Raw genomic sequence first — 20,130 nt, forward strand, 5'->3', positions numbered from 1 at the left:
TGCTACAGGCTGTGAGCTCATCAGCTGAAAGCAACAGAGGATACAAGAAAGCTAAGTGTGTTACTGATACAGGATGACTGAGTCACCAAGTTGATGCAACTGTGAAAAAGGCAAATATGATCTTAGGATGTATGAGGTAATGTATTTCCAGAGAGAAGTATTGGTCCCACTGTACAAGGCACTTTTAAGACTCCATCTGGAATACAGTGTACAATTCTGCTCATGCACTTTCAAGGAGGGGAAAATTCAAAATGGCACAGCTCCAGTGCAGAGTTTACCCCGGGGGAATTCTGCACCAAAAAATTAAAAATTCTGCACACAAGATTTTTAAATTCTGCATATTTGTCAAAAATGTGGGTTTTTTTAAAAATGCAGAATGATCCACAATTACAGACCATCAGTCATAATTGAGAACAACATTGCAGGATGTGCAAAATAAGTTGTCCCCATCCGAATACAGTTTTTTGTAGGAATTCTCGAGCGTGAGAAACTGGTGTAACCATTTTTGATGCATGATGTGAAGGCCGTTCACATCCCTTTGCCTTTGGTAACTTCATCTGGACCTGGCTGGGTACTTTGGGAAGTACTTGGTTCTAATTGTCCTGACATTTTATTGACCGCTTAATAAATGTTTTATTTGCCCTCCAAGTCTTTTTTTTAAATGGGTAAGTAAAATAAATCCTGAGCTGTAATCTAAATCACATTGTGCCACTTTGGCACAGGAAAAAAAAAAACTGAGAAAGCACATATATCTTCCTAGCTGAGGATTCCCTATCATTTACAATAAGGCTCCTTTCCATTCTGGCAACGTAAAGGAGCCTTAAAACATTTACAGGTTTCACACTCCTCGGGACTGAGTGAGAATGGGGACAGTTAACTAACAATAGGAACATTAACAATGTTACTAGCAGGCAGGCTGCTACATTTCTGCCTCAGAGAATGAGATTAACTATCAATAGCAACATTAACAATGGTGTTTGGGTTTTTTTTTTTTTTAAAACATCAAGCACAGTGTTTTATTTCAAACATTGAAACAGTTTTGTAGGAATGCACAGAGCAGACTCTTAGGCCCTATCTACACTGGCAAGTTTCTGTGCACTAAACTCCTGAGGTGTACACACTACCAAGCCCCTTAGTGAGCAGTTTCAGCGCACTTACAGCGCTATTAAAAAAACCAAACACCTCGATGAGAGGCGTAGAGCTTTCTGCGCTGGGGCTACAGCGCTGTGGTGCCAGTGTACACACCATGGCAATTACAGAGCTCTCTGGCCATCAGTTTGAACTCTACTGCCCTGCTCTTGGCTGACCAACCATCAGCCCCACCCTATACGTTCCTTTGCAAATTTGAAGGTGCCCTTCTTCTTTGCTCGGTGATGCGTGCAGTGGTCTCAGCACATCTTTCCAGGTGGATGTGCCTGCTCCACGCACCAGGCGATCCCCCGCTTGGAGCAATGCCGAGCTGCTGGACCTCATCGGCATTTGAGGAGAGGAAGCTGTGCAGTCCAGCTGTGCTCCAGCCATAGGAATTATGTTACCTATGGACAGATTAGATGATGCAGGATAGAAAGGGGCCATGACCAGGACACCATTGCTGCACACGGGCTAGCCGCATAGGCGCCAGGGCGGAAGCCACAGGCTTGGAGAAGACCCTCCCTTGATTCCCTGCTCACCCTCAGCTGTGAGATATCTTCCAGAATGATCACCTCCTGTGGAAAGTATGGGGACAGAAATTATGAAGAACTAAGGAGGACTTTCTGCGTGAGGTTATAACGTACTTGGCCACCGAGAAACAGGAATTGAAGGAGTGGTAGGACAGCGAGAAAAGGACTGAAAGGAGAATGCGGCAAACAAGAAAGAAGCCACAGAGCGGCTCCTAACAGTTACGGAGCGCCAAGTGGACACGCTCCAGGCGAGACTAGCTCTTTCAAACTGAGCAGCTCCGCACCCGCCCTCCCCTGCAGCCGCTGTCACAAAGCTCTTTCCCACGCACCCCCCCCCCCCAACACACACACACACTGTCCCCCTGGCTCCACTCTCTACCCACAGCATTCCACTCCTCCCTCCTCACAGTCCAGCAGTGTGGGCTCCTACTACCCACTGCACTCAACACCCATCCATCTGCAGTTTGGCCCAGCTGAAGTACAGCACTGGGTGCATTGTACTCCAAAGGAGAAGATTGGGTATGATCCCTGGACATACACAAATCTGTAGCTGTCCTGGGACCCCTCCTCCTCTTGAGAGCTTTTCTTCCCCCATACCTCCTTCCCCTCCCTGCTGACTTTTTTGTTTGACTCCTCCTCCAGTTGTTGTCTTTTAATAAAAGAATTGTTTGTTTGAAAGCAATCTTTATTCTATTAAGTGAAAGCAAAAATAGCACTGCAAAGCAACATACAATAATGTTAAGGCCCCTTCTTGCATCACATGCATCAAGCACCTCCTAGTATTACAAGCACTGCAATCCCGAGCATAGCAACAAATATTAGAGACTTTCAGCTTCAAATTGCTGCCTCAAGGCATCCCTGATCCTTATGGCCCCGTACTGTGCCCCTCTAATAGCCCTGGTCTCTGGTTGTTCACACTCAGCCTCTAGGCACTGAGACTCTGTGGTCCAGCCCTGAGTGAAGCTTTCACCCTTCCCTTCACACACATTACGGAGCGTACAGCACGCGGCTATAAGCATAGAAATATTGTCATCAGCCATGTCAAGCTTCCCATAGAGGCAGCGCCAGTGAGCATTTAAACGGCCAAATGCACACTCCACAGTCATTTTGCACTTGCTCAGCCTGTTATTGAACCGCTCCTTACTGCTGTCAAGTTGCCCCATGTATGGCTTCATGAGCCATGGCATTAAGAAGTAGGCAGGGTCTCCCAGGATCACAATGGGCATTTCGAGTTCCCCTACGGTGATCTTCTGGTCCAGGAAGAAAGTCCCTGCTTGCAGCTTCTTGAACAGGCCAGTGTTCTGAAAGATGCGTGCGTCATGCACCTTTCTGGACCAGCCTGCGTTAATGTCCGTGAAATGCCCACAGTGATCCACAAGCGCCTGGAGAAACATTGAGAAATACCCCTTGCGATTAATGTACTTGGTGGCTAGGTGGCCTGGTGGCAAAATTGGAATGTGCATGCCATCTATCACCCCTCCGCAGTTAGGGAAGCCCATTTGTGCAAAGCCATCTACAATCTCATGCACGTTGCCCAGCGTCACGGTCTTTGGAAACAGGATGCGATTAATGGCCCTGCACACTTCCATCAACACGACTTCAACAGTCGACTTTCCCATTCCGAACTGGTTAGCAACCGATCAGTTGCACCGTGGAAGCTGGCTACTCCAGACTGCTATAGCCATGTGCTTCTCCAGTGACAGGGCAGCTCTCATTCTTGTGTCCTTGTGCTGCAGGGCTGGGGTGAGCTCATCACACAGTCCCATGAATGTGGCTTTCTTCATGAGAAAATTCTGCAGCCACTGCTCGTCATCCCAGACATGCATCACGATTCGATCCCACCACTCAGTGCTTGTTTCCCAAGCCCAAAAGCGGCATTCCACTGTGGTCAGCAGGCAGATTGACTTAGATGATTGAGTGGGCGAGGGGAATGAAGGGCCAATTTTATGAGAGGAGACTGGAAGAGCTTGGCTTGCTCAACCTAGACAAACAAAAGCTGAGAGGGGCTATGATTGCTCTGTATAAATATACCAAGGAGGATGAAGAGCTATTTAAGCTGAAGGACAAAGTTGGCACAAGAACAAATGGGTATAAATTGGTCATGCAAAAATTTAGGCTGGAAATTAGATTGTTTCTAACCATTAGAGGAGTGAGGTTCTGGAACAGCCTCCCAATGGATGTTGTGGGGGAAAACAACTTAATTAGTTTTACGATAGGGCTTCATAAATTTGAGTGGGATTAGATCATAGATTTGCGTGTGGTGGTGTGGAACTGGGCTCAGCAGCCCTGGATGTCTCTTCAGGTTCACGTCTTATGTTATTAAGATCTCATGCTTCAGGGCTTCATCCAGTCCACTGAAGGGATCTGGAAGGGAATTTTTTCTCCCCAATGTATTCTGGGAGATTTGGGTGTTCTTCCTATAAAGCATCAGAGATGACCATGTCTGACAATACTGGAAGGGGTAAGCCAGGGAATCCTCTCTCTCAGGTACTTGGCCAGTGGGTCTTGCTCACATGCTCAGGGTTCTAATTGATTACCATATTCAGGGCCAGGACGAGTGAGCTTGTTTTTTTCCCCTCCCACCTTCCTCTGTAGCATGGGACATGGATCATGTGCTAGGATCATCTGGTATTTCTTACTTAATTACTTTGCACTGCAGAGGCCTTGGGCATTGGTGCACCCTGGTCCTTCATGTTCTCTGCCTGTGGCACACAATAGTTTAGTCTTCTGAGGCTCGTACTACACTTTGATCTATTCTGGTTGTTGAGCTTAATATGGAGGTTGCTGGATGACGTTTAGTGGACGGTGATATACAGGCAATCAGACTAGATGATCTGGTGGTTCCTTCTGGCCTTAAACTCTGACGGTATGCTGGAGTTAAGGCTGCATGGCAGTTTATAAAGCCTTGCATGTTAATGTGGAAGGAGGATAGTAGTAAGTAAAATATTGTTGTAGAAAGCAACAGCGCGATTGTAGACCCTGACTGTGTATATACTAGCTTTTCAGAATTTGAGGAAATGCTACTCAAGTAAAACAGAACATTAACTTTAAATGAAGTTTTTCCTATATGAATTCCCTTATGTTACTCAAAAACTACGTAAACTGGAGATAAATAAAAAGCAAACAGTGCCTTACATTTTTTGCAGTAGTGAACATAGCCGCTATACTGAGCATTTGACAATGGAAAAACATCAACATTAAATACAACCATTGTAATCTGGCAGATTTGCTCTTTTGAACAAAGTGCTACCTAGCAAAGAAAGTCATTATAAGTTAATACGCAAAAAGAAAAGGAGTACTTGTGGCACCTTAGAGACTAACCAATTTATTTGAGCATAAGCTTTCGTGAGCTACAGCTCACTTCATCGGATGCATACTGTGGAAAAGCAGGAGAGTGGGGTGGGAGGAGGTATTGTTTCATGGTCTCTGTGTATATAATGTCTTCTGCAGTTTCCACAGTATGCATCCGATGAAGTGAGCTGTAGCTCACAAAAGCTTATGCTCAAATAAATTGGTTAGTCTCTAAGGTGCCACAAGTACTCCTTTTCTTTTTGCGAATACAGACTAACATGGCTGTTACTCTGAAACCTGTCATAGTTAATACAGTTGTTAATACATAGTTAATACATAGTTAATACAAAATTGATGACACTCAAATCAGCTATTGATTAAAATCTTTTCATAGAAATTCCAAAATGAAAAATATAGGAAAGTGATATTTGTGTACCCCACAGATACACAATAATCAACACTGGAAATACAGTGTACAGTCTCCGTATGTACTCTTTGCAAAAGGTGTTTGAGAAACAGTGAAAAATCAGGGACCCAAATTCAAACCCATCTGTTTTTATTCCCAAAATATTTTAAGATGCTTATTTCCCTACAAATTCTAACTGCAAAGAAAATGGAAGGGACTCTCCTACACTCTCCCTCCCCGCCCCCGTGAGTAAATCATTTACAATTCTTTTTTCTTGTTAAACACAATTCTCTCACACAACCTTAACTATGGTTTCACTACAACTCCACCGTAATAATAACCAGACATTCGGTGAAACAAAGGCAACCATTATAAAAGGAAAAATCTTTAAATAATGTATTATTAACTGTGGACCTCATTGCCATGAGATATCAAAAACTAACTAAAGATGTTAAACAGCAACTACTAAAGCTAGACTTGTTTAAAGTCAACAAGTTTGGAGGAAGTGCATCCAAGTGTCTTAGAAGAGCTATCCAATGAGTTCTTTGGACTACTAATTATTAAAAATCAACATTTTTGAAACACTGGGGAAGTTCCATAAAACTGGAAGAAAGCTAATGTGTTAATATTTTAAAAGAGTACTTGGGATGACCTGGGTAATTTTAATCCTGACAGCTTGACATTGACCCCAGGCAAAATAATGGAATGTCTGACATGGGAGTCAGTTTATAATTAATGCCAATCAACATGGGTTTATGGAAAAGTGACTATTAATCTAACTTGATATCTTTTTATTATAAGATTACAAGTATGGATGATAATGGTGTTGATGTAATAGACTTCTGTAAGGCATTTGACTCGGTGCTACAAGACAGTTTGATTAAGAAACTAGAAAGCTACAAAATCAACATAATATACATTAAATGGATTAAAACCTGAATAATTGATAAGCCTCAAAACATAATTATAAACAGATTCGTGCACATACATTTTGAGCGGGGTCCCGCAGGGACTGGTTCTTGGTCCTAAACTTTTAACATTTCTAGCAAATGACCAGGAAGAAAACAAAATCTATATGATGGTGTGCAGAGGACACAACAATTGGGGCAATGGTAAATAGGACCACAGGTCACAGACACAGAGCAATCAGCACCACTTAGTAATCTGGGCACAATCAAACAAAATGTGTTTCAGTAGGTCCAAATGTGAAGTTATATATCTAGGAACAAAGACTGCTAGCAATACTTACAGGATGGAGAACTCTTAACATGGGAAACAGTGTCTCTGAGAAGGATTTGGAGGTCATAGTGGATAACCAGAAGAACATAAGCTGCATTTTGTCACCATTGCTAAGAGGTCGAGTGTAATCCTTGGATGTATAAAACAGAGGCATCTTGAGAAGAAGTAGGGAGATTACATTATCTCTGTTATTTTGCATTGATGCAACTGCTAATGGAATAGTGTGTCCACACTTCAAGAAGAATTTTGAAAACTTGGAGACGATTGAGAAAAGAGACATGAAAATGATCTAAGGATTGAAAAACATGTCTCAGGGAGCTCAATCTATTTAGCTTATCAAAGAGAAAGTTAAGGAATAACTTGATCAATCTACAAGTAGCTACATGGTAAACATAAATTTGATAAGAGGGCTCTTCAATCTAGCAGACAAAGATAAAACAAGATCCAGTGGTTAGAAATTGAAGCTAGATAAATTCAGACTTGGAATAAGGCACACATTTTTAGGACAACTAAGCACTGGAACAACTTAACAAGGGCTGTGGTGGATTTCCCATTACTGGAAGTGTTTTAAATCAGTATTATTTAAATCAGCAGGACTTAGTTCAAGGAAGTTCTATGCCCTGTGTTATGCAGGAGGTCAAACTATGCGACCACAAAGGTCCCCCCTGGTCTTAAAAAAAGCTTATATAAGTGACTGCCCCGAGCTCATTTATGGTATGCCTACACAGCGGGGGAAAAAACCAAACCCACAGCAGCAAGTCTTGGAGACTGGATCAACTAACTCGAGCACGCAGGGCTTGCATTGCAGGGCTAAAAATAGCAGTGTATACATTTGGGCTCAAGCTGGAACCCAGGCTGTGAATCCCGCCGAGGGGGGAGGGTCTCAGAACCCAGGCTCCAGCCTGAGCCCGAACATCTATGATTCTATTTTTAGCCCTGCAGTGTGAGCCCACATCAGTTGACCCAGGTTCTGATACTGGATAACGCAGGGGTGAGGGGTTGCTTTTGTTTTTTTGCTGTGTTGATGTACCCTTAGTGTGCTGCGCCAAGAGCCAGCTTCAAAACCTAATAATTCAGAACTTATTTGACTTTCATTCTTTTCTAAAGAGTACAATGTATGGCAGGTCCAACCAACAAAACAGCATTCATGCGGGAGCTTCCTAAAAGGGAGGAAGAAAGTCTGAAGCAAAATTTTATGTATAAGCAGTATTTCAAAATTCAGCTTGGTTCAAAACTGGCCCCATTGGGGCCTAGACTAGACTTTTGTGGTGCAAATTTGGGATGATTTGGTCAAAGCGTTTCTGACATATGTATACCCCTAAAAGCTGCTTTTAACATTTATCAATTCCTATAACTTCCCCACCCCCCCACAGCCAGGGAAAACGTTATGGCTGTGTCTTAATGAGGATCGCATCACCGGACGGTCCCTCAGATCAATTATTCAACGATAACTTCTTTGAAATACTGGTTTTCAAAACTGGTTATCATATTCGCATTCTGGTTTTCCAGATGCGTACACCAGGTTCTGGCAAGCATCTTTTGGTAACAGAGTATCTACCTTAGAGAGACAAAGGTTTACAGACAATTCACCCCTCTTCAAGCTATTGTTTACTAGGGAACACCTTTGTCAATGGCACAGTGAGTAACATTTGGTTGCTTGGGAAACAGATGCTGGCCCTTTAACACAAGGACCATGAATTCAAATCCTCTCCTCAGAAGATTTGTGAGTGTAACAATTAGCACTTCCTTTCTTGCTGTCTGGGGCCACAATGGAACTCCTTCTGGAAGTATGGGTGGTGTATGAATTTTGAGGAAGTGCAACACCACAGAAGTGTATCTCCAGCACTATCTACACATCAGCCCAAGTCCTGCCCTAGAATAGTTTGGCAGGTTGTGGCAGTACTGTGCTGGGATATGAAAGCCAGTATGGCTAATATAGGAGGAACTTGCTGTCACGTTGACAAGGACACGAGTGAGGTCAATGTAAGAGTCCTGGCCAAGACAAATCAGTTATGGGCCAAACAAGGCTCAGTGAACTCCTGCCAGGCACCACTGCGAACAACAGATCCAGCCTGCATCAGGAACTAATAGGTACACTCAATGCATGCCACACGCACACTGTGCTGAAAACGGAGTAGGGAAATGAGAAAGGTATGCTCTCATGCAGGGCACAGGCACATAGCACTGAGATGGGCCAAGTGGGGAAGAGAACACCCATTGAGATCAACAGGGCACTTCACTCCTCTGTAAACCTCATATGCTGTAGAGACGTATGCAAAACCTGTTCCCCCCCATGCTAGTCTCTGAAATGGAGTAGGGACTCTGGGGGTCCCCTTCCCTTCCCTATGCTTAACCTCCAAGTTGGTGTATGTGTTCCTCACAGTTGATCAGCTACAACCTTTTCTCACTGTGGCCCCTCCAGTACTACTGGTTGTATAAAGTGCCTGAAGGAAGGCACAGCCGGTACCTGAGAGGTGGTGATATGTGGCCCCAAAGCCTTCCCATCATGACCCCACCACTACCCTACCTCCTCACAAAACAAGGAACATTAATAAAAACTTGGTTAAAGGGGAGTTACAATTGCCTGGCAGTGCCGCAGACCCTTCAAACTGACACCTCCGAAATTCAGGAAGTGTTATTTTGTTTGGAGTACATTAGAAAAGAAGGAATTGTACAGTTATAGTAATGCTTTCCATACCACACACCACCTTAATTCTACCCCTTGGGTGATAGCAATAGGAATATAACATTACTCTACCCAGCCTAATGAAAACTGCCAATTTCTCACACCTCACACAAACCCCAATATCAGCACTCCTGTTTACACACTTCCATCCTCACTGTATTTTTGCAGCACCATTGACTCAGGGACCTAGACGTAGGTTGGCAGACCTCACTAAGAACAATAGTTTGAGCTCCTGTTAACAAACTGAGTGAGGGGTTGGTAGGGCCGCCTCTCTGAAGCACCCCTTGTGGCAGAGATCAAGGGGGCAGAGTTGAGGTTCTGGAATGTTAACTAAATTGTGTATTGCCATATTTGCTAGTGTTTATTTCCCTGATTCTCCAAGATCTTCATTTTCAGCAGGCACAAGTTTTGAAAGGTTATGAGTAGGACCCTACCAAATTCACGGCCATGAAAAATGCATCACAAAGACCGTGAAATCTGGTCTCCCCATGTGAAATCTAGTCTTTTGTGTACTTTTACCCTATACTATAGAGATTTCAAGGGGGGAAGACTTCATTTCTCAAACTGGGGGTCCGGACCCAAAAGGGAGTTGCAGGTGGGTCGCAAGGTTTTGTTTTTTTTGTTTGTTTCTTGTTGTTGTTTTTTTGGGGGGAGGGGTGTCACAGTATTTCCACCCTTACTTCTACGCTGACTTCAAAGCTGGGCAGTTGAAGAGTGGCAGCTGTTGGCCAGGCACCCAGCTCTGAAGGCTCAGAATAAGGGGGGCAATACCATACCACTGTTACTTCTGCGCTGCTACCTTCAGAGCTGGGTGGCCGGAGAGTGGTGGCTGATGACCGAGAGCGCAACTCTCAGCGCAGCACAGAAGTAAGGGTGACAATACTACACCATGCCATCCTTACTTCTGCGCTGCTGCTGCTGGTGGCGGCTCTGCCTTCAGAGCCGGACTCCCAGCCAGCAGCCACCACTCTCCAGCTGCCCAGCTCTGAAGGCAGCGCCGTCGCCAGCAGCAGCGCAGAAGTAAGGGTAGCAGTACCACAACCCCCCCTACAATAACCTTGTGACCCCTCCCCACAGCTCCTTTTTGGGTCAGGATCCCTACAATTACAACACCATGAAATGTCAGATTTAAATAGCTGAAATTATGAAATTTATGATTTTTAAAATCCTGTGACTGTGAAATTGACCAAAACGGACCATGAATTTGGTAGGGCCCTAGTTATGAGGCCCTGTCAGGACATCTTTAACAAAGGTTTGCTTCTCTTTCCTTTTTTAAGTGACATTCACTATCTGTTAATGACTGTTATTTGGTTAAGACCGTAGTCTATGATTTGGTGAATGAATTGTGTTTATTTTACATGTTGTCATAACAGATTATAGATTAAAAGTGTGCACAGTTCTGTCTTGTGGACTGAAGGGAGCCCTCTCACCAACCAAGCCAACAAGTAGCCAAACTTGAGTTGTACGAGCTAAAATTCAGTACAGGATGACAGATCTTCACAATGGAAATAATCAGTTAGCTGAAACACCAACCCTTCCTTTCTCCCTGAATGAATTCCAGGAAGTACCACCACTCACCTTTGTCTGCTCTTGCCTGAGCTGCTTTAATAATGCTATGTCATCCTGGGCCTTCTCCCTCTTTTCTCGAAGAGTTTTTACTACATTGGAAGTCTGAGCAATACAGCTTTTGATTATTTTCTCTCTGCTGGCATGAGCCTCCATCAGCTAATTGGAGAAGAAAAAAATAATCAGATTATCTAGCTCAATGGCCTGTGGGAAGAAAAAGCCGCTAAATTACAAAAACAAGTTTAAAAACAAAACAAAACATGCTGTGCTGAGTCTCACAGTACAGCTACAATAGCAGCTCTCCTTGTTGGTAGAGCAATCTTGCCACAACTGCTCTTCTATACTTCTGCTTATGTGATAGGTCCCCATTTCCGTACATCACAAGGAGAGAATACCCCTTCCTTCTCTCAGAAGTGGATCCCACTCCCCACAAACTGACAGCTGTATACAAGATCTTATTTCCAATTCTAAGGTAGGTGGGGGAATCGAATAGCAATAGTATAACTATATTGATCTTTCTGTGCTGGGGCCATGCTAACAGGGGCTCACATTGCAGGGTACACAGCAAGCTATGGAGCAGGTGCTAGAAGAGCACAACACTAGCAGGGAAAGACACAATAAAGATACTAAAGTGAGTCCAACTGCCTTTTTTCTTTTTCTTTTTTTTTTTTTTTAAAAGAAAACATCTCATGGATATAATATTCCCGCTCAGTACCAACAACTGAAATTCCTCAGTGCTTACAGGAAGTGACTGAAACAAAGTAGATTGAGGGTGGGACAAGAGACAGGTGGGCTACACCATTACACAGAGCCGACAGGTCAAATCTTTCAGAGGCGCTGCTTCTCCTTGACGCACCCTACTGCTTTGTTGTTTCCTTAGGTCCGGTCTATGCTACAAATTTACACTGGTATACATCCACACCCGAGTGATGTAGTTATACTGAACTAACCCCCAGTGTAGACAGCTCTATGTCGACCGGTAGAACTTCTCCTGTCAACAGGGTTACTGCCACTCATGGAGGTGGATTAACTACGCTGACAGCAGAAGCTCTCCCATTGGCACAGTAGAGTCTTCACTAAAGTACTACAGTGGTGCTACTTGTACATGTACACAAGCCTTTACTTCGTGCTAAGCCTGACTCCCACCCACATCCTACCACCGTATAGGCTCTACTGCTCCAGGGAGGAGTTTCTAAGATATAAAGGTTTCAAATCTGGTGGCTGCTGTTATAATCTTTGGAATCAGTTGTCTGTGATCCCATAAGAATCAGTTTTGAGTCTTTATATCCTGGCAAGCAATGTTGTTCAGAATACCAAGTAACTGAATTTAACAAATAGTATCAGACAGAGGAAAAGGTGAAGACCTTAACTTTATAGAAGTAGACTGCTTTGAAAGTACTGCGGAAATGTGTTAGCCCTGCTATTTAGATGGAGTAATGGATGAGCTGTCTGACACATACTATGGTCAGCAGAATATCCTGCAAGAATGCTAGAGTGGAGCAAAAAAACAACAACAAACTCTGCACATGGGTTCCTGACGTAAAGCAGCCATTAGTGGAGACTAGCTATATAAAAAGTCAAGTAGGTCAGTTGTGGATGCATATTGGAGTGTCTGCTGTGCTAGCAATTTGTAACAAGCTGGGGAACGGGTGATTTTGTGTTTCTGGACACTACATTTAATAAAGCATCACAAATTGGTTAAAAAAAAGCTATAATGGAATAGGTACACTTACAGACTGGTAGAGCTCTTTACAGGTTTGGTTAGCATCGACTTTCCCTGCAAAGGAAGCTGTTGGAAGTGTAGTGTTTAATTCATGGACTATTCTGTCATCAATTGTCCGCATCACCCTGAGCAAATCCTGCATGTAAAAATAAAAATCCTTGCTTATACTTGAATGACAGGGAAATTAGAGGTTTCAGAGTAGCAGCCGTGTTAGAGAGGAACTGTACAATTACGCAATTTTTAATTTGAATAGCTGTGTTACCTGAAGAACACAGCAAAAAAACCAAAAAAGTGCCATCCATGAAACAGTCTTTGCTGAATTTTTTGAGGATGAATATTGTTTTGGGTCCTTGTGGCACCTTCGAGACTAACAAATTTATTTGGGCATAAACTTTCATGGGCTAAAACCCACTTCATCAGATGCATGCAGTGGAAAATACAGTAGGCAGGTATAAATACACAGCAAATGAAAAGATGGGAGTTGCCTTACCGAGTTGGGGGTGGGATCTCAGTGCTAATAAAGCCAATTCAATTAGGGTGGATGTGGCCCATTTTCAACAGTTGACAAGAGGGGGTGAATATTAACAGAGGGAAAATTACTTTTTGGAGTGCTAACGAGGCCAATTCAGTCATGGTAGATGTGGCCCATTTCCAACAGACAAGAAGGGGTGAACATCAGAGGTAAAATTATTTTTTGTAGTGAAACATAGAATATCAGGGTTGGAAGGGACCTCAGGAGGTCATCTAGTCCAACCCCCTGCTCAAAGCAGGACCAAGCCCCAACTAAATCATCCCAGCCAGGGCTTTGTCAAGCCTGACCTTAAAAATATTTAAGGAAGAAGATTCCACCACCTCCCTAGGTAACGCATTCCAGTGTTTCACCACCCTCCTAGTGAAAAAGTTTTTCCTAATATCCAACCTAAACCTCCCCCACTGCAACTTGAGACCATTACTCCTTGTTCTGTCATCAGCTACCACTGAGAACAGTCTAGATCCATCCTCTTTGGAACCCCCTTTCAGGTAGTTGAAAGCAGCTATCAAATCCCCCCTCATTCTTCTCTTCTCCCAGTCTTTATTCAGGACTAATTTGATGGAGTCAAGTTTGCAAATTAATTCCAGTTCTGCAGTTTCTCACTGAAGTTTGTTTTTGAGGTTTTTTTGGGGAGCGTGCGGCACGAGTAGGGACATCATTCGGAGCAAAGGCATGAGTTAGCCTGCATGGAGGCTAAGAATTTGCTGCTGGTGGCAGTTATTGGTATCTAGGCATTCTCTTTTGCTGCTATGTCACGATTTGCTGCCTCTGCCTTTCCTCATCTGCCACTTTTAAGTCTGTTATTGAGTGTCCAGGGAGATTGCCTTTGAGTATTTTCACTTTGTTCTCTAGGCTGCCCAGCTCCACTCCCCTGCTCTGCAGGTATCTTGCATAAGACCCTCATTCCCCTCAGTTTGTGTGCTAGAGAGGTACTCGTAGCTGGTTTCAGCAGCGTCTCATCTTTCCAGAATCAGCTATTGTGCTGTCCCTGAGGAAGCTCAGGGTGGCTGGCCAACACTTCTGGTTTTCCTACTCATTGGCTGCAAGCTGAATACCCATCTATGGCTTTCAAAGCCCTGCTGCCTAGCTCCATAGAACAGTGTATGCTGAAATCGAACTAACTCCCCCTTTTGAGAAAAGCTGAAGAGCAAGAGACAGCTACAAAAAAGTCACAGAACAGAGGCACAGAAAGTTCTTTGGGGCAGGGGCCATCTTGTTCTGTATTTGCACTGTACCTAGCAAAATGGGGTCCTGGTCCATGACTGGGGCTCCTAAACACTATGGTAATGCGAATAAGTAAACACAATTTGGGGTATCTAAGTGCAGCAGAATGGCAAATCCCACAGCAAAAAAACCCACTGAATTCTGTAGCATCTTAGAAAAACTGCAAATTCCATAGCCACAGAATCATGCAGAACTTAGCCCCTGGACTTTACCTGGTGTAAGTCAGTCACATTTTGTATTTTATATTAATTATTCTAAATGTAAATAACCCACATGAAATCTAACATGGAAGTACTATGATGTGCCGCTAATATTTTAAGAGTGATTCTTTTAACCTAGGATACACCTGTTGCACATGCAACAGATCAGATAAGTGAGGCAGTGAGGAATCTATTCCTTTGTTTTCTCTATTTAAATAAAACAAAACACTCTCATAACTGCAACCAAAGAAGAAAGCAGTGCCATGGACAATCATATTAGACATATTTGCTGGAAATGTTTGCTGTTTGTTTTTTTTCTGGAAAACATACAGAGCATTTTGAGAATAGAGGCAGCACAATAGCATAATTTGAAGGAGAGATAAATATGTTGTAGTCTAGAGAAGAAGTTCTTCCACTAGGAAATACTTTGAGATCACATGCGAGCCTACTGTTTCTTCAAGAGAGATATCTGTGTGCTTTAGCAACATCAAAGATACAGTTGCCTGAATTCTTTCCTTTTTTATTGTAATACTATTGTATTCTATTACCAGCAGGACAGTGGGGTGGGAGGAGGTATTGTTTCATATTCTCTGTGTATATATAAAGCCTGCTGCAGTTTCCACGATATGCATCTGAGGAAGTGAGCTGTGGCTCACGAAAGCTTATGCTCTAATAAATTGGTTAGTCTCTAAGGTGCCACAAGTACTCCTTTTCTTTTTGTGAATACAGACTAACACGGCTGTTACTCTGAAAACTATTGTATCAGTGCACTTCTATCATACCTGCCTACCCCTGAAATCTAAACATTAGGTCACATTTAACTTCTCAAATATCCAATTATAACAAGTGAAATTGACACAGGGAAGGGGGAATTATGAATATTTTGCTTAAAACTACGGAGAGTTTGCATACAAAATCTAGTTCCAGGCATGTGAATATGAATGCCAAACCAGACTTTAAGGGCATATTACCTAGCAAGCACACAAGATATAAAAATATAAAGCCAGATAAACAACTATCTGTGCACTGACAGCAAGCATCAGACAAACACGGGAAGAAGGGATCTTGGCCTTTTGGGTCAATTGCACAGAAGTTAAATGAACTGATAGGCAGATAGGACATGTCTACCCTTACCCACCCACTCCCTGATGCTGTGATTGATGAGAACCAGGGGTCAATACAGCAGGTCTACTGGAAGACCTGCTAATTCAACCACAGATCGCTCTCCCATGGACTCCAGTACTCCATGGGAACAAAAAGCGGAAGTTAAGTCAACGGGAGAGTGTCTCCCATCAACCCAGCACTGTGTAGACACGACAGTAAGCTTCATTATTCACATAGCTAGAGTTGCATAACTTAGGTCAACTTATCGCCGTAGTGAAGACACGGCCTTAGAGAGACAAGGTGGGTGAGGTAATATCTCTTCTAATATCTTCAGGTCTCAGAGCTCTGTGTGGCTCAAAAGTTTGTCTCTGTTACCAACAGAAGTTGGTCCAATACCTCACCCACCTTGTCACTGTAATATCCTGGGACTGACAGGGCTACAACTACTGTGGATACATCAGACAGTACACATTTCCATATCTTCTGGGGGCTGTCCAAAGCTCAGATACCATCTCAGGAGTGGTCTACACTTAAGAGTTTTGCTTGGACATTAAAGTTGGTTAGCTGGAGGGGAAGCAGGGTTTGCAACATTTTTAGACCAGGAAGTCCCTTAAGACAGATACATTTATACTGGCAAAAAAGTGCTTTGGGCAGCATTGTTTATTTTGCATAAGAGACTGGTATACGCTGTACTAGCAAAAATGACCTTTTTGCTGGTATACATTGCAGCTACACTAGGAGGGATAGGTGAAGACAATGGCCAAGCACCCACCTGGTGCCTCAGACACCTTCCTTTAGAATCTTCCCCCACGACCAGTCTCTGCAATTTTCACCACCCCCGAGTCCTCCCCCACAAGCAGAAGGCCCCGATCCCCACTGGACACTTATCTCCCCGCCTCACCCCAACTTCGGGAAACACCCCTTGCTCCCAGTAGGGGAGAGGCACCTTGTCCCCCACGCTCCAGGGGAGGGGCGCCCGCCTGCCTTGTTTCCCCTCCTCTGCGCGGGGCGGCGGGAGCTCGTGCCCCACGGTCAGTCAGGGTCCTGGGAGGACCCCGCCGCTCCCTCGGCCCCGCGCGGACGGAGGCCGGTGAGGGGCGGGGAAGAGGCCATTTGCCCCCCGGCTCCGCGTGGGGCAGAGCCGGCTGCTCCAACCCGCTCCCGTCACCTCCCGGCTGGAGGCAGGAACCGCTGCGGCCACCCCCAGGGCCCGGCTCACACCAGGCGCAGCGCCCGGCCACGGAGGGGCCCCAGCGGGCCCTGCTCGTACCTGGAACTCGGCAAAGTCCTCGCAGGTCCGGACTCCGCTGGGCGCCGCCATATTGGAGAGGCCGCGGAGCCCGACGCCGGCCAATCAGCGGGCAGCGGGGGTGACGCGTGGAGCGTCTGACGGGATTGGCTAGCAGCGCTCGAGGCCGCTCTCTGCAGAGCGCGCGGAGTGGCGCGAGCAGGGACGTGACTCGGGAGGAGCAAGGGCGCGAGTTCGCGTGCGTGGAGCGTGGCCGCGGCGCCGCGGCTGCCGGCGTGACGTTACGAGCTGCTCCCGCCACAGTTTGCCGCTGGCGGCAGTTGTTGGCATCTAGGCATTCGCTTTGCGGCCATGTCACGATTTGCTGCCTCTGCCTTGCCTCAGCTGCTGGCCTGGGGGTAGCACGTTGTGAGCGGTGCGGACATCCCCATCGCATCTTGTACCGCTGTGAAACCTCGCCTTTAAATCTGGACACAAATAGTGGCAGTTTTGTAATTTGAAAAATCACTCTACAGAGTTAAACCTGAGGGTTGTTGGTCGTAAAACCCTGAATGAAGGAGTTATCGCTTTTGTGACATTCTGTACCTTGGGGGAGCATCCTGGAACCACCATATTCCTCATTTTCATGTAATCATGATCTTACATATAAAGCCTGCCTTGTAAGGTATCAGGGGAAAGGTTAGTATGATCTGCTGAAAGTCATGTGTATCATTAATGCATATGAAGTTATGAGAATGGTGTTGTATGGTTGTCAACATGCTGCAGGTTGGGGGACCAGCCAGATATTAGCTCCCTAGTAAAGAAAGTAACTAACACCTAGGTGGGGTGTCAATCAACCCACCAACAATCATTGTCCCGCAAAGGAACTACAATACAGTGGCTCACCTGCATGAGGCCACACCAGGGGAATTGCTCAACTTTGCCTGGATACTTAGCCATGTACCCAGACATGCCTGGACTTGTTTTCCAAGCACATGGACTAAGGACATAAAACAGAGTGGCCACATGCTTGACCTTCTTCTGACTCCACCTATGCTACAAGCAACTAAGACACTGAGAAGAAGACACAACACCAACAGAGGCGATTGGCCCAGATTTCAAGGGTGGAATCTGTACACTAAAGGGCTGCAATATCCAGTGGGGTGAGAAAAAAAACGGCTTAATCTAGTTGTTGCCTGGTCTATATGGTTGAGAGCTCAGACTGTATGGTTATATTTTATTTCTTTTGGTAACTAACTCTGACTTTTTGCCTATCACTTAATATCACTTAAAATCTACCTTTTATAGTCAATAAACTTGTGTAATTGTTTATCTTTACCAGAGACTTTGGATGAAGTGTGGGCAAATCTGCTCAGGTTTGCAAAGGCTGGAGTATGTCCACTTTCCATTGATGAAGTGGTGAACCAATTAATAAATCTGCATTGCTTGTCTTGCAGTGCAAGATGGTATATTCCTGAGATACAGTGCTGGGACAGCTGGGGGTGATTTGGCTCAGGTCCCTTTCTCTGTTTGATTCATGAATGGCTCTGGGAGCATTAATACAATCTAGCTGGGTGTGGGGCTTCACATGCTGTTATGCTGAGAGATAACAGTGCCTGGAGGCATGTGCTGCTGGGCACTAGCGAGCCATTGTGAGAGAAAGCCCAGGCTGGAGAGAGTTAAGGGGGCACAGCAGTCCCACAGTCCCACGCTGCAACCCGGGGATCCCATCACATCTTTATTAGTCTTTTTCCTTTGTAAATTGCAGTTTCTGTAGTAAACAAACATATAATGCACATAAAACATTGAAAATAGCATAAAGCATTGTAAACAGTATTTGGAATACTTATGAATACCATTTACTCAGAGGCTGTTAGGCAAAAAATCTACCATTGTTCTTTGTACAGACTCCACCCCATCCCTGCTTTGTTACTGCTACACATATTGTACAAGTTCCCAACACAAAATTTGCACTTTTGTACTTTGGCACGCATATATGAATATATTGCTCTCTAAACTTATTTCAGAGAGATTTTCTCAGGCCTTTTCCTCATTGCTAAAACAGACATGCCTTATTCTCACTGTGTTTTTTCCCCCTCAGAATAGCTCCTGCACGTTAGTTAAAAAAAAAAATCACCTTTTTTAGCAGTGAGGAAAAGGCCTCAGGGCTAGATTCTCAAAGGGACATAGGCATTATGGTGCCAAGCATCACAATGCCTAACTTTCAGGGACCTAGAAAATCAGTGGAACACCACTGCAATTTACAAAGGCTAAATTAGTCACCTAGGCTTAGGCTCCCTATGCAACGAATGGGAATAGATAGGCACTTTAGAATGGGATTAACAAAAACCAGCATACTAGCCTAAACTAACCAATGGGAAATGCTGATATGAGGGGTATGTCATAAACCCTTCCCCCTCACAGAATTGGCAACCTAAATCTGAGCTGCCTAGGAGTGCTTATCTCCACTAACAATTCACAACTAGGAACCCCTCTCCTGGAGTCAGGCAGCTTAAGAAGCCTAAATTTGCACTTGTGAGAATAAGTGAGGCCACAGGAAGAGGTGATGGTGTGGTGCCCACCTTATAACTTATAGTCCAGTGGTTAGAGCCTTAACCTAGGATGTGGGAGACCCCTGTTCAAATTCTTTCTCTCCCTCTACCAGAATGGGGGAATGAACCCTGGTCTCCCAAATCCCAGGTGAGTGCTCTAACCACTGCACTAAAAATTATACGGTAGGCAATAACACTGCCACCACTACCACCTCTTCCGGACAGATTTTGAATGGGAACTGATCCATTCAGCAGGCAGCCCCTGAGCATGCCTGCCAGATTAGGCCTTGCATGCAAGATAGGCATTTGTCCACCTGTCTTCCCTCGATTGTTAATCACACTGGGGCTTAGGTGGGAGATAGGCATCCAGATGCCTAGAGTGAGGCAGCAGTGCACTTGTTCAGAGGCAGCAATTTAGGCACCTAGGGAACTTTTGTACTGAAAATGTAGGCACTGAGTTTAGGCACCTACAGGATTCACTGGGAGTTTTGTGAATTCCAGTGGAGCTTAAAACTGGGATTTAGGTACCTCAATCCGTAGGTGCCTATGTACCTGTGAATCTAGTCCAAGTCTCTATAAAGTGGCCCTAATATGTAGTGTACGTACCGGGCTTCTTCAGATCTTGATAAGAATGTCAGTGACCTCCCTTTATTCAAAACACTTCTCGTGTTTACAGGAAACCCATCCCTCACAGCAGATGTGCATGCACTTTCACTGA

At 44.6% G+C, this 20,130-nt stretch overlaps 1 protein-coding gene across 9 annotated transcripts in view; it reads right to left on the minus strand.

The window, feature by feature from the left end:
* The window catches only part of MIX23 (mitochondrial matrix import factor 23), a 62,834-nt gene extending 45,824 nt beyond the window's left edge, over positions 1–17,010 (minus strand). For 4 of the 9 annotated variants that reach the window (XR_012154809.1, XM_073310797.1, XM_073310833.1 and 1 more), the window contains exons 1-3: positions 16,903–17,010; positions 12,583–12,708; positions 10,862–11,008 (exon numbers count right to left, since the gene is read on the minus strand). Coding sequence is in view for 7 of the 9 variants with exons in the window: in XM_073310797.1 (XP_073166898.1) it covers positions 10,862–11,008; positions 12,583–12,708; positions 16,903–16,953 (324 nt within the window). In the remaining 2 variants the exon portion in view is untranslated. Of the gene's footprint in view, positions 1–6,607; positions 6,752–10,861; positions 11,009–12,582; positions 12,709–16,533; positions 16,874–16,902 lie in introns of those variants that run through there. The other 5 variants (XR_012154808.1, XM_073310773.1, XM_073310809.1 and 2 more) reach the window with 3 other exon arrangements.
* Between the last annotated feature and the right edge of the window lie 3,120 nt (positions 17,011–20,130).

This window comes from Lepidochelys kempii, chromosome 1 (genome assembly GCF_965140265.1).
Source record: "Lepidochelys kempii isolate rLepKem1 chromosome 1, rLepKem1.hap2, whole genome shotgun sequence".
Lineage (NCBI taxonomy): Eukaryota > Metazoa > Chordata > Testudines > Cheloniidae > Lepidochelys > Lepidochelys kempii.